The following is a 14,300-nucleotide window of genomic DNA, read 5'->3' on the forward strand; positions in this document are numbered from 1 at the left end:
CAGTGGCGCCACCTGCTGGAATCCTGTACTCACTGTGAGTACAATTCTTTTGAAGGTGTGGAAAAAAAAAAAAGTTAAAGCCTTGGGCTGCTGTTTCTAGAGCTACAGACACAGAACTAATTCATAGAGCTACACAGAAAAGAATCTCACATGAACACACCTCTCTCCCTCGTCACAGTTGCATGTTTACCAACTCGTCACAAGAGGGCAGTATTGCACCACAAGTGTGTGTGTGTGTGTGTGTGTGTGTGTGTGTGTGTGTGTGTGTGTGTGTGTGTGTGTGTGTGTGTGTGTGTGTGTGTGTGTGTGTGTGTGTGTGTGTGTTCCGTCTGCAGCCAGCAGCCGTGAGAGAGAATCAGCACTGCCGATGCGGACATCAAGAAGAAATGATTGTTAATGGAGAACCGTTTCAAATTACGGAAGAGTTTTAGGACCACTGAAGAAAAAAAAAAATTTGGAGGTTTAAAAAAAAAAAAAACCTTCGTGGCCTCATAAAAAGTCGAAAATCAAAGTCGAGATTTTTTTTTTTTCACAGAGAGACGTCTGTCCATCCCTCATCATTTGTCTGTCGATGTGAATTCACATTAAATCACTTAATTCTGACTATATAGTGTTGCTTACTGCTTATGGACATGTGATACACAGGATTTCCTTGATTAATAAGAACACATTTAAATAAACAGCCGAGGATCCGTGTCTTTGTCCTTCGTATTCGACGAACTTCCGCGAGGGAACAATGCAGCAGCTGCTCTGTCTCTTCTAGTCCTGATACTGATGATTACTGCACCGTGTTTATGAGCGAGATTCTGTCCTGAAGCATCTTTTCATCACTTCATTAAACCGCCTGATATGCATTTTTAGGAAGCAGTCACACGCGCTGGCATCTGGATGGACGGACTTTTTTTTCCACCGTGAAAAAAAAAATATCGACTTTGATTTTCGACTTTTTCTGGGGCCACGAAGGTTTTTTGTTTTTTTTAGCCTCCGAATTTTTTTTTTCTTCAGTGGCCCTAAAACTCTTCCGTATCAAATAAAGACAAAATGTCCCGTCATTCAAAGCACAAAACCTTTAAACTGGACGAGGAGGCGGATTCTGTGTTCAAAACTTTGACGACTAATAAAAACAGAACCGCTCCACCACTGAAAATGATATTGGGGATTATTGAGGAGGAGAGGCTCATCAGTCATTTAGTAGGTTTCTGAAGTCGATAGATATTCGTGCTCAGAGTAGCTAGCGTTTGAATATCTTATTTTGAAAGGCAAATTGCGGACTTCCTGTTGGATTTAGGTCAGGGGTTCCAGCATGTGATTTGTCGGGCTCGATGAGACGAACAATTGAGTTTTGGTTTGATCAGTCTACAACATTCCTATGGGCCGTTTAAGTGTTTTTGGTGGCCGTTGTAGTGTTTGTAGGTGGCGCTAGAGAGCACATTCTGGCTCTCTGGGGGTTTATTTTTACATTTTCTTATAATGTCATCCAGTGTTAATGAGCGTGCCAAATGTGGTGAGTCCCTGAGCATGTTTAGGGGGTCAAATGTATTCTCCTTCAGAGGTTGAGGGCCGTTTTTGATAGAAAATCTTACTTTGAAAGGCAAACTGCGGAATTCCTGTCAGATTTAAGTCAGGGGTAGCAGTACGTGATTTTTAGGTCTTGATGAGACGAACAATTGAGTTTTGGTTTGATCTCTCTACGACATTCCTATGGGCTTTGGTCACCGTTTTGGTTTTTCTAGGTGGCGCTAGAGAGACATTTTGGCTCTCTGGGGGTTAATGAGCGTGCCAAGTTTGGTGAGTTTTTGAGCATGTTTAGGGTTTTTTTTTTACAGGGTTTTATTTCCAAAAACTAATAATAAGAAACATTCCAAATACAACAGGGTCCTGGCCTCCAGGTCCAGGCCTCCTTTGGAGGTCCTGGCCTCCTTTGGAGGTCCTGGTCTTTCTGCTCGGTCCCTCATAATGGTCACATCAGCTCAAACATCGGCAATTAAAAAATCTTTTACTGCCAGAGTGCAGAATACCTGCGGATGTTCCAGCCCTTGGTTTGACATGCTGCTCTGGTTTTGGCCCTCGAGGAAAAGTAATTGAGGAGCCCCGGTGTTAAGGATTAAAAAAAGGTGCTGCAATTTAAAGCGTATTTAAAAGATGTTAAAAAGTTAATAGGACTAAATTACAGCTCAGGGTTAAAACAATAAATGAAATAAGTTCAAAGTGATTAAAACTACCCTATAGATGTATTTTATTTTACTGTGTCTCAAATAGAGTTTAAAAGGCTCAAACAGAGTAGTACTTTTCAGGTGAAAGCAGTAGTGTGTTACTCTAAAAGGCCAGCAGAGGGCGCATGGCGATGGAAGGAGCCTAAAAGCTGCACAGAGGCAGCAGCATATTAAATCCTGCAGCCGAGCCAAACCCCAGCTCAAGTGGTCTGCCTCTTTGTTTCCTATTACAGGATGGAATCACACCCCTACATGACACACACTGGGTCAGGGGGGCAACAATGGCAGAGTGAGGGAGAGTTTGGAGCTCCAGCTGGGAGATCAGTGACTCTTCATCCAGGAGAGATCAGCCTGCTTTGAAAGCTGAAGCTCAACATGGAGCGTGTCAGAGGTTGACGGAGAATTCTCCACTGCAGCACCTTGCTTCTTCTACCAAGCTTTGAAATGTGGAGCTCCACACGGCTCTGCCACAGTCACAGGACTAAAGCCCAGAGAAGAAGTCTCAGTTTCTCATGGAGATCCTCAGTGTGGATCATCTCATATCAGCCTGATGTCTGACCTTTAGTGTCAACACAACTTTCACTGCACACAAACTCAAACATGGAGTCTGACCTCAGAGTCTCCAGACTACAGAGTGGACTCTCCAGAAAACCACACAGCTGCTCAACTCCTGAATCCTGCAGCTGGTTCTCACTCAGGTCCAGATGTTTCAGATGTTTCAGGAGGGAGGGGTTGGACTTCAGAGCTGAGGCCACAGAAGAACAGCTGATCTCTGACAACCTGCAGCACTCCAACCTGAATAAAGAGAGAAAGAAGTGAGATTAGAGGACAAAGTTTGATGTTGAAGTCATTGAGACTGAAGAAGGTTCAGACTGGAAGAGTTTAGAAATGTAAAGTCCAAACAGCTGAAGCCACCAGGAGGAGAAGAGTCTCATCAACATGCTGATCACTAACATGCTGCAGAGCTCAGTCCATCTCTGTCCTCCAACATCTGGATCACAACACACACACACACACACACACACACACACACACACACACACACACACACACACACACACACACACACACACACACACACACACACACACACACACACACACACACACAAATGAACCAGAAAGACACACACACAACCATAAACACACAAACAAAGACGCACACACACACACAAACACAACCACAAAGACACACACACAACCATAAACACACAAACACACACACATACAGACACACACAACACACACACGCACACACACACACACACACACACACACACACACACACACACACACACACACACACACACACACACACAAATGAACCAGAAAGACACAACACAACCATAAACACACAAACAAAGACGCACACACACACACAAACACAACCACAAAGACACCCACACAACCATAAACACACACACATACAGACACACACGCACACGCACACGCACACACACACACACACACACACACACACACACACACACACACACACACACACACACACACACACACACACACACACACACACACACACACACACACACACACACACACACACACACACACATACAGTTCTTCAGATACAGTAGAACCTCTGAGGACCAGGTCAGAGCTCCACCCTGTACTGGACACGTCACTGTGGACGGACACATATTGACCTGTTAACACACCTTAATGAGGACAACCTGCCTGACGAGGACAACAGACAGGTTCTCCTGCTAAATCTCAAGCTGAGCGACACTGAAAGGACCAGAATACTTGGTCTGGAGCAGATTATTGTAATATTCAGACATTGTGGTGTCAGGAGGTTAGTTTGAGAGGTGAATTCTGGCCGCCTCCCTGCAGCCCAGTGCTGCTCTGTGGAGCTGCTCTCCTTTAGTTTCACTTTCCCTTTCCAGCAGAGAACATGAGGCCCAAACTGACCAGAGGCTCTAATCTGGTCCCACCAAGCAAGGAGCTTATAGAGGATTTACACAACTTTCTTTTTCACATTTCTTTGTATTTTGCACCACAATGTTTCATTAAAATTGACTTAATGTTGAGATTGTTGTCATTTTCAGTACTAACTGTTAGATCTTGTAAATATATAGATAATTTCATTACACCCACTGTGACAACAACAAAGAAAAACTTTGAAGTGTAAATTTAAAGGTTATTATAGTAATATTGTACCAGTCTGGTCCACTCAGGATGAAACTGGACTGTATGTGCTCCCTGAAGTACATTAAATCTGATTTAATAATTACCTTGTATACATCTTATATACATGTACTTATGTATATATATTGTATACATCTTTGTACTGGTTAAGTTATGTGCTTTTAAATAACCAGAACATATTTAGTGTTTGGTTTGTCCAATATCAACTGGTCCTACTATTTGAAATGTTTTTGTTTTTTATCCCATTAATCTATTAATCTAAAAATAATCACTGATTAATCGATTATTATAATAATAGTTAGTTGCAGCCCCAGTTGACGGAGAATTCTCCACTGCAGCACCTTGCTTCTTCTACCAAGCTTTGAAATGTGGAGCTCCACACGGCTCTGCCACAGTCACAGGACTAAAGCCCAGAGAAGAAGTCTCAGTTTCTCATGGAGATCCTCAGTGTGGATCATCTCATATCAGCCTGATGTCTGACCTTTAGTGTCAACACAACTTTCACTGCACACAAACTCAAACATGGAGTCTGACCTCAGAGTCTCCAGACTACAGAGTGGACTCTCCAGAAAACCACACAGCTGCTCAACTCCTGAATCCTGCAGCGGGTTCCCACTCAGGTCCAGATGTTTCAGATGTTTCAGGAGGGAGGGGTTGGACTTCAGAGCTGAGGCCACAGAAGAACAGCTGATCTCTGACAAACTGCAGCGCTCCAACCTGAATAAAGAGAGAAAGAAGTGAGATTAGAGGACAAAGTTTGATGTTGAAGTCATTGAGACTGAAGAAGGTTCAGACTGGAAGAGTTTAGAAATGTAAAGTCCAAACAGCTGAAGCCACCAGGAGGAGAAGAGTCTCATCAACATGCTGATCACTAACATGCTGCAGAGCTCAGTCCATCTCTGTCCTCCAACATCTGGATCCTCCTAAACTCCTCTCAGTGGTTGGACTTCAACACATTCTAACTTCAGACAGTGAACTGACCTCAGAGTCTCCAGGTTACAGTTTGGACTCTCCAGTCCAGCACACAGAACCTTCACTGATGAATCCTTCAGCTGGTTCCTACTCAGGTCCAGATGTTTGAGATGGGAGGAGTCAGACTTCAGAGCCGAGGAGATCACTTCACAGTCGGAGAGTTGACATGAAGAAAGGCTGTAATGAGACACAGAGAGGACAGGACGTTGTTATGAGGTCTTTGTTGGACCGCAGAGCTTCAGATCGTCTTCTCTGGGTTTGACTTTGTCTTCATGTGGACGTGAAGGAGAGGACATGGAGGTCCACATGTTTTGTTCATGTCTTCAGTTCCAGATGTTGAAGTGAAGCTGTGGAGTGGAGCTGGACGTCCTGCTACTTCTTTCTATTCATTACAGAGTGTTTGGTTGGAGAGACGGGGACAGTGGAGACAATCATTCTTCTGAGAGACACAATTCATTCATTCATTCATGGTTTAGTCTGTGAGAACTGTGGGAGCAGAGACATTGTCCTGGACTTTGTTCAGTCTTCTTTGGTTCTAGTTTTGTACTTCACTTTGATTTGAGTCTTTTTGTCAGGAAATTGTCCAGTTTGGAAAGACAAAGGTTCCAGATGTGAGTCAGTAGTTTGGAGATAAACTCAATCTCCCTCTTTACTGTTTTCATCTCCATTTAGTCTCAATCTGAAGATTTGGTTTTACTTTTGATAATAATTTCTATGATTTCTTCCTTACTAATGAAATGTCTCTGGGTCTTTCTCTTTACACTCTTTAATAGATTCCATGTGTCTTTAATAGGATTCTTCTTTTCTTACATTTCACCACTTTTATTTTTGTAGATTCATGAACATTCTCACAGTAGTAGTTAAAGTATTTTTATATTTCACTCAATTTTTTGCCACTTCTTTAGTTTTGTGTTTTATAGATTCTCTGTATCATGTATTTTTTCCTTTTGACAGAATCTTTTAATCCTTCTTTGATCAATAGATGATCTTTGTTATTGTTTTCTTTGTTTAACATTTCTTCCTAATTCTGCATTTCTTACAGCTTTATTCACATTGTTGTCTAGATATTCTGATTCCCAGTCACTTGTAATAAATAGCTCTTTTCCACCAGCTCCTACTCAGCCTTACTCCACTTGACCCTACTGGCCTTGCCTCTACTCCACTCAGCCTCAGTTGTGTTCCATTACAATAGAACGACCACGGCGTGGGCGGAGTCATCGGAGCTTTCCTCGTCATGCACAAGTAATCACCCCGATGTGATGCTTCACTGTCCGGTGTTTCGGTTTCACTGGTGCTCCTGTTAACTGGTGACTTCTGCCACAAGCTGTTAGTAGCTACTGATGTTAAAATAAGAAAAACAAACCATACGATACTTTAAATTCTAATGGAAATGTGGTTAAACAGCGTTCACCAGGACAGCTGCAGACTTTGGTTGTTTTTTGTTTTTTATTGTGTTCTGGTTTAAAAAATGGCGGGTGAATGAGCAGCCTGCCGTCTTCTCGACTTCGCTCGCTTGGAACCTCAGTGTACTACGGTCTACCATGAAAGTACCTGGTAGCAGGGACCATCATGTGTTGTGGAAAAGTGTCAAAAGTGAGTAGAGTCAAGTGGAGGAAGGCTGAGGAGGTGGAGCAGCACCTTAACCTATTTAAGGTGCTGCTCTGGTGAGGACAGGTAACTTGTTTAGAACGTATTCAGGAGCAACACTGATCAGGTCCAATCAGCAGTTTTTCCTTTGGACATGTCAAAGTATTTATTTGATATCCACAGTCCAATTGTTGATTCCTGTCCTCAATGACTCGCCGAATACTGAGTTCCTCTACCACAATAAATGTTTCCTCCTACTGCCACTCTGCCTGGCCCGGTTCACAAACTGTGTCTGCACACCTGGCATCCATTAGGTGGAGGCTTTAGAACCTCCACCTTGCCCTAGCTCCACCTAGTGGGCAAACATACATTCTAAACCCAAATGGCCAGTCAATAGGAGGGCACACACAAACAGAAACAAACAAACCCATATGAAACCTTAAATGGCTCCTACAGTAGGAACTAGAGGAAAAGTGCATTAAGTTTATTTTGGTAACTCCATTAAGTCCTCAGTCCAAACCCGTCTGTATTACCGTCTGGTGTCCTGATTGGTTTGTAAACAGTTGATGTTGTTGGGAACACTGGTTGTGCATCAGGCAATTTGACTGTTGATGATGATGAGTAACAGTGATATGACCACTTTTTTCAGTAATGAGTAATCTAACGTGTTACTATTTCCAAACCAGTAATCAGATTAAAGTTACTTCTTATATTAAGTCCATGCGCGTTACTATTGCAGTGTTACTATTGTAGTGTTACTATTGTAGTGTTACTATTTTAGCATTACTATTGTAGTTTTACTATTGTAGTGTTACTATTGCAGCGTTACTATTGTAGCATTACTATTGTAGTTTTACTAATGTAGTGTTACTATTGCAGCGTTACTATTGTAGCATTACTATTGTAGCATTACTTTTGTTGCATTATTATTGTAGTGTTACTATTGTGGTGTTACTATTGTAGCATTACTATTGTAGCATTACTATTGTAGCATTACTATTTTAGCGTTACTATTGTAGCTTTACTATTGTAGCGTTACTATTGTGGCGTAACTATTGTAGCATTACTATTGTAGCATTACTATTGTAGCATTACTATTGTAGCGTTACTATTGTAGTGTTACTATTGCAGCATTACTATTGTAGCATTACTATTGTAGCATTACTTTTGTTGCATTATTATTGTAGTGTTACTATTGTGGCGTTACTATTGTAGCATTACTATTGTAGTGTTACTATTGCAGCGTTACTATTGTAGCATTACTATTGTAGCATTACTTTTGTTGCATTATTATTGTAGTGTTACTATTGTGGCGTTACTATTGTAGCAATACTATTGTAGCGTTACTATTGTGGCATTACTATTGTGGCGTTACTATTGTAGCATTACTTTTGTTGCATTATTATTGTAGTGTTACTATTGTAGCCTAATTATTTTAGCGTTACTATTGTGGCGTTACTATTGTAGCATTATTATTGTAGCATGATTATTGTAGCGTTACTATTGTAGCATTACTATTGTAGTGATACAATTGTAGCATTATTATTGTAGCATTACTATTGTAGCATTACTATTTTAGCATTACTATTTTAGCATTACTATTGTAGCGATACTATTGTATCATTTTTTATTGTAGCATTACTATTTTAGCATTACTATTGTAGCGATACTATTGTAGCATTACTATTTTAGCGTTACCATTGTAGCTTTACTATTGTAGCGTTACTATTGTAGCGTTACTATTGTAGCCTTACTATTGTAGCATTACTATTGTAGCGTTACTATCGTAGCATTACTATTTTAGTGTTACTATTGTAGCCTTACTATTGTAGCGTTACTATTGTAGCGTCACTATTTTAGCATTACTATTGTAGCATTACTATTGTGGCATTACTATTGTGGCATTACTATTGTAGCGTCACTATTGTAGCATTACTATTGTAGCGTTACTATTGTAGCATTACTTTTATTGCATTATTATTGTAGTGTTACTATTGTAGCCTAATTATTGTAGCAATACTATTGTAGCATTACTATTGTAGCATTACTATTGTGGCATTACTATTGTGGCGTTACTATTGTAGCCTTACTATTGTAGCATTACTATTGTAGCATTACTATTGTAGCGATACAATTGTAGCATTATTATTGTAACATTACTATTGTAGTGGTACTATTTTAGCATTACTATTGTAGTTTTACTATTGTAGTGTTACTATTGCAGCGTTACTATTGTAGCATTACTATTGTAGCATTACTTTTGTTGCATTATTATTGTAGAGTTACTATTGTAGCCTAATTATTGTAGCATTATTATTGTGGCATTACTATTGCAGCATTACTATTTTAGCGTTACTATTGTAGCGTTACTATTGTAGCGTTACTATAGTAGCGTTACTATAGTAGCGTTACTATTGTAGCGTTACTATAGTAGCATTACTATTGTAGCTTTACTATTGTAGCGTTACTATTGTAGCATTACTATTGTAGCATTACTATAGTAGCATTACTATTGTAGCATTACTATTGTAGCATTACTATTGTAGCATTACTATCGTGGCGTCCAGCAGTCTCAGTTTCTCATGGAGATCCTCAGTGTGGATCATCTCATATCAGCCTGATGTCTGACCTTTAGTGTCAACACAACTTTCACTGCACACAAACTCAAACATGGAGTCTGACCTCAGAGTCTCCAGACTACAGAGTGGACTCTCCAGAAAACCACACAGCTGCTCAACTCCTGAATCCTGCAGCTGGTTCTCACTCAGGTCCAGATGTTTCAGATGTTTCAGGAGGGAGGGGTTGGACTTCAGAGCTGAGGCCACAGAAGAACAGCTGATCTCTGACAAACTGCAGTTAATCAACCTGAATAAAGAGAGAAAGAAGTGAGATTAGAGGACAAAGTTTGATGTTGAAGTCATTGAGACTGAAGAAGGTTCAGACTGGAAGAGTTTAGAAATGTAAAGTCCAAACAGCTGAAGCCACCAGGAGGAGAAGAGTCTCATCAACATGCTGATCACTAACATGCTGCAGAGCTCAGTCCATCTCTGTCCTCCAACATCTGGATCCTCCTAAACTCCTCTCAGTGGTTGGACTTCAACACATTCTAACTTCAGACAGTGAACTGACCTCAGAGTCTCCAGGTTACAGTTTGGACTCTCCAGTCCAGCACACAGAACCTTCACTGATGAATCCTTCAGCTGGTTCCTACTCAGGTCCAGATGTTTGAGATGGGAGGAGTCAGACTTCAGAGCCGAGGAGATCACTCCACAGTCGGAGAGTCGACATGAAGAAAGGCTGTAATGAGACACAGAGAGGACAGGACGTTGTTATGAGGACTTTGTTGGACCTCAGAGCTTCAGATCGTCTTCTCTGGGTTTGACTTTGGCTTCATGTGGACGTGAAGGAGAGGACATGGAGGTCCACATGTTTTGTTCATGTCTTCAGTTCCAGATGTTGAAGTGAAGCTGTGGAGTGGAGCTGGACGTCCTGCTACTTCTTTCTATTCATTACAGAGTGTTTGGTTGGAGAGACGGGGACAGTGGAGACAATCATTCTTCTGAGAGACACAATTCATTCATTCATTCATGGTTTAGTTTGTGAGAACTGTGGGAGCAGAGACATTGTCCTGGAGTTTGTTCAGTCTTCTTTGGTTCTAGTTTTGTACTTCACTTTGATTTGAGTCTTTTTGTCAGGAAATTGTCCAGTTTGGAAAGACAAAGGTTCCAGATGTGTGTCAGTAGTTTGGAGATAAACTCAATCACCCTCTTTACTGGTTTCATCTCCATTTAGTCTCAATCTGAAGATTTGGTTTTACTTTTGATAATAATTTCTATGATTTCTTCCTTACTAATGAAATGTCTCTGGGTCTTTCTCTTTACACTCTTTAATAGAGTCCATGTGTCTTTAATAGGATTCTTCTTTTCTTACATTTCACCACTTTTATTTTTGTAGATATATGAACATTCTCACATTTGTAGTTAACTTATTTTTATATTTCACATATTTATTTGCCACTTCTTTAGTTTTGTGTTTTACAGATTCTCTGTATCATGTATTTTTCCTTTTGACAGAATCTTTTAATCCTTCTTTGATCAATAGATGATCTTTGTTATTGTTTTCTTTGTTTAACATTTCTTCCTAATTCTGCATTTCTTACAGCTTTATTCACATTGTTGTCTAGATATTCTGATTCCCAGTCACTTGTAATAAATAGCTCTTTTCCACCAGCTCCTACTCAGCCTTACTCCACTTGACCCTACTGGCCTTGCCTCTACTCCACTCAGCCTCACTTGTTTTCCATTACAATAGAACGACCACGGCGTGGGCGGAGTCATCGGAGCTTTCCCCGTCATGCACAAGTAATCACCCCGATGTGATGCTTCACTGTCCGGTGTTTCGGTTTCACTGGTGCTCCTGTTAACTGGTGACTTCTGCCACAAGCTGTTAGTAGCTACTGATGTTAAAATAAGAAAAACAAACCATACGATACTTTAAATTCTAATGGAAATGTGGTTAAACAGGGTTCAGCAGGACAGCCAGGAGCAACACTGATCAGGTCCAATCAGCAGTTTTTCCTTTGGACATGTCAAAGTATTTATTTGATATCCACAGTCCAATTGTTGATTCCTGTCCTCAATGACTCGCCCAATACTGAGTTCCTCTAACACAATAAATGTTTCCTCCTACTGCCACTCTCCCTGGCCCGGTTCACAAACTGTGTCTGCACACCTGGCATCGATTAGGTGGAGGCTTTAGAACCTCCACCTTGCCCTAGCTCCACCTAGTGGGCAAACATACATTCTAAACCCAAATGGCCAGTCAATAGGAGGGCACACACAAACAGAAACAAACAAACCCATATGAAACCTTAAATGGCTCCTACAGTAGGAACTAGAGGAAAAGTGCATTAAGTTTATTTTGGTAACTCCATTAAGTCCTCAGTCCAAACCCGTCTGTATTACCGTCTGGTGTCCTGATTGGTTTGTAAACAGTTGATGTTGTTGGGAACACTGGTTGTGCATCAGGCAATTTGACTGTTGATGATGATGAGTAACAGTGATATGACCACTTTTTTCAGTAATGAGTAATCTAACGTGTTACTATTTCCAAACCAGTAATCAGATTAAAGTTACTTCTTATATTAAGTCCATGCACGTTACTATTTTAGCATTATTATTGTAGCATTACTATTGTAGCGATACTATTGTAGAATTATTTTTGGAGCATTGCTATTGTAGCATTACTATTGCAGCGATACTATTGTAGCATTACTATTGTAGCATTACTTTTATTGCATTATTATTGTAGTGTTACTATTGTAGCCTAATTATTGTAGCGATACTATTGTAGCAATACTATTGTGGCATTACTATTGTGGCATTACTATTGTGGCGTTACTATTGTAGCCTTACTATTGTAGCATTACTATTGTATCAATACTATTGTAGCGATACTATTGTAGCGATACTATTTTAGCATTACTATTTTAGCGATACAATTGTAGCATTATTATTGTAACATTACTATTGTAGTTTTACTATTGTAGCATTACTTTTGTTGCATTATTATTGTAGTGTTACTATTGTAGCCTAATTATTGTAGCATTACTATTGCAGCATTACTATTTTAGCATTACTATTGCAGCATTACTATTTTAACGTTACTATTGTAGCGTTACTATTGTAGCGTTACTATAGTAGCATTACTATTGTAGCATTACTATTGTAGCATTACTATTGTGGCGTTACTATTGTAGCATTACTATTGTAGCATTACTATTGCAGCATCACTATTTTAGCGTTACTATTGTAGCGTTACTATTGTAGCATTACTATTGTAGCATTACTTTTGTTGCATTATTATTGTAGTGTTACTATTGTAGCCTAATTATTGTAGCATTACTATTGCAGCATTACTATTTTAGCATTACTATTGCAGCATTACTATTTTAGCGTTACTATTGTAGCGTTACTATTGTAGCGTTACTATAGTAGCATTACTATTGTAGCATTACTATTGTATCATTACTATTGTGGCGTTACTATTGTAGCATTACTATTGTAGCATTACTATTGTAGCTTTACTATTGTAGCGTTACTATTGTAGCATTACTATTGTAGCATTACTATTGTAGCATTACTATTGTTGCATTACTATCATGGCGTCCAGCAGTCTCAGTTTCTCATGGAGATCCTCAGTGTGGATCATCTCATATCAGCCTGATGTCTGACCTTTAGTGTCAACACAACTTTCACTGCACACAAACTCAAACATGGAGTCTGACCTCAGAGTCTCCAGACTACAGAGTGGACTCTCCAGAAAACCACACAGCTGCTCAACTCCTGAATCCTGCAGTTCGTTCCCACTCAGGTCCAGATGTTTCAGATGTTTCAGGAGGGAGGGGTTGGACTTCAGAGCTGAGGCCACAGAAGAACAGCTGATCTCTGACAACCTGCAGCCCCTCAACCTGAATAAAGAGAGAAAGAAGTGAGATTAGAGGACAAAGTTTGATGTTGAAGTCATTGAGACTGAAGAAGGTTCAGACTGGAAGAGTTTAGAAATGTAAAGTCCAAACAGCTGAAGCCACCAGGAGGAGAAGAGTCTCATCAACATGCTGATCACTAACATGCTGCAGAGCTCAGTCCATCTCTGTCCTCCAACATCTGGATCCTCCTAAACTCCTCTCAGTGGTTTGACTTCAACACATTCTAACTTCAGACAGTGAACTGACCTCAGAGTCTCCAGGTTACAGTTTGGACTCTCCAGTCCAGCACACAGAACCTTCACTGATGAATCCTTCAGCTGGTTCCTACTCAGGTCCAGATGTTTGAGATGGGAGGAGTCAGACTTCAGAGCCGAGGAGATCACTTCACAGTCGGAGAGTTGACATGAAGAAAGGCTGTAATGAGACACAGAGAGGACAGGACGTTGTTATGAGGACTTTGTTGGACCTCAGAGCTTCAGATCGTCTTCTCTGGGTTTGACTTTGTCTTCATGTGGACGTGAAGGAGAGGACATGGAGGTCCACATGTTTTGTTCATGTCTTCAGTTCCAGATGTTGAAGTGAAGCTGTGGAGTGGAGCTGGACGTCCTGCTACTTCTTTCTATTCATTACAGAGTGTTTGGTTGGAGAGACGGGGACAGTGGAGACAATCATTCTTCTGAGAGACACAATTCATTCATTCATTCATGGTTTAGTTTGTGAGAACTGTGGGAGCAGAGACATTGTCCTGGAGTTTGTTCAATCTTCTTTGGTTCTAGTTTTGTACTTCACTTTGATTTGAGTCTTTTTGTCAGGAAATTGTCCAGTTTGGAAAGACAAAGGTTCCAGATGTGTGTCAGTAGTTTGGAGATGAACTCA

At 40.4% G+C, this 14,300-nt stretch overlaps 1 protein-coding gene and 1 long non-coding RNA gene across 3 annotated transcripts in view; both read right to left on the minus strand.

The window, feature by feature from the left end:
- LOC308128128 (NACHT, LRR and PYD domains-containing protein 3-like) overlaps window positions 1-14,300 on the minus strand; it is a 43,103-nt gene that overhangs the window by 10,058 nt on the left and 18,745 nt on the right. Inside the window, exons 7-12 of one of the 2 annotated variants that reach the window (XM_080493774.1) lie at window positions 13,671-13,838; window positions 13,224-13,406; window positions 10,067-10,234; window positions 9,620-9,802; window positions 4,913-5,095; window positions 2,826-3,008 (exon numbers count right to left, since the gene is read on the minus strand). In XM_080493774.1, coding sequence (XP_080349900.1) covers window positions 2,826-3,008; window positions 4,913-5,095; window positions 9,620-9,802; window positions 10,067-10,234; window positions 13,224-13,406; window positions 13,671-13,838 — 1,068 coding nt within the window. The remainder of the gene's footprint in view (window positions 1-2,825; window positions 3,009-4,912; window positions 5,096-9,619; window positions 9,803-10,066; window positions 10,235-13,223; window positions 13,407-13,670; window positions 13,839-14,300) is intronic. The other variant, XM_080493775.1, reaches the window with a different exon arrangement.
- Window positions 6,243-9,278, minus strand: LOC308128135. Its single transcript, XR_013936541.1, has 3 exons — window positions 9,168-9,278; window positions 7,809-8,199; window positions 6,243-7,751 (listed from the first exon to the last, which is right to left on the minus strand). It is a non-coding gene; the product is annotated as an uncharacterized lncRNA (long non-coding RNA).

The sequence above is a fragment of the Lipophrys pholis genome, assembly GCF_963383615.2.
Source record: "Lipophrys pholis genome assembly, contig: SCAFFOLD_25, whole genome shotgun sequence".
Classification (NCBI taxonomy): Eukaryota; Metazoa; Chordata; class Actinopteri; order Blenniiformes; family Blenniidae; genus Lipophrys; species Lipophrys pholis.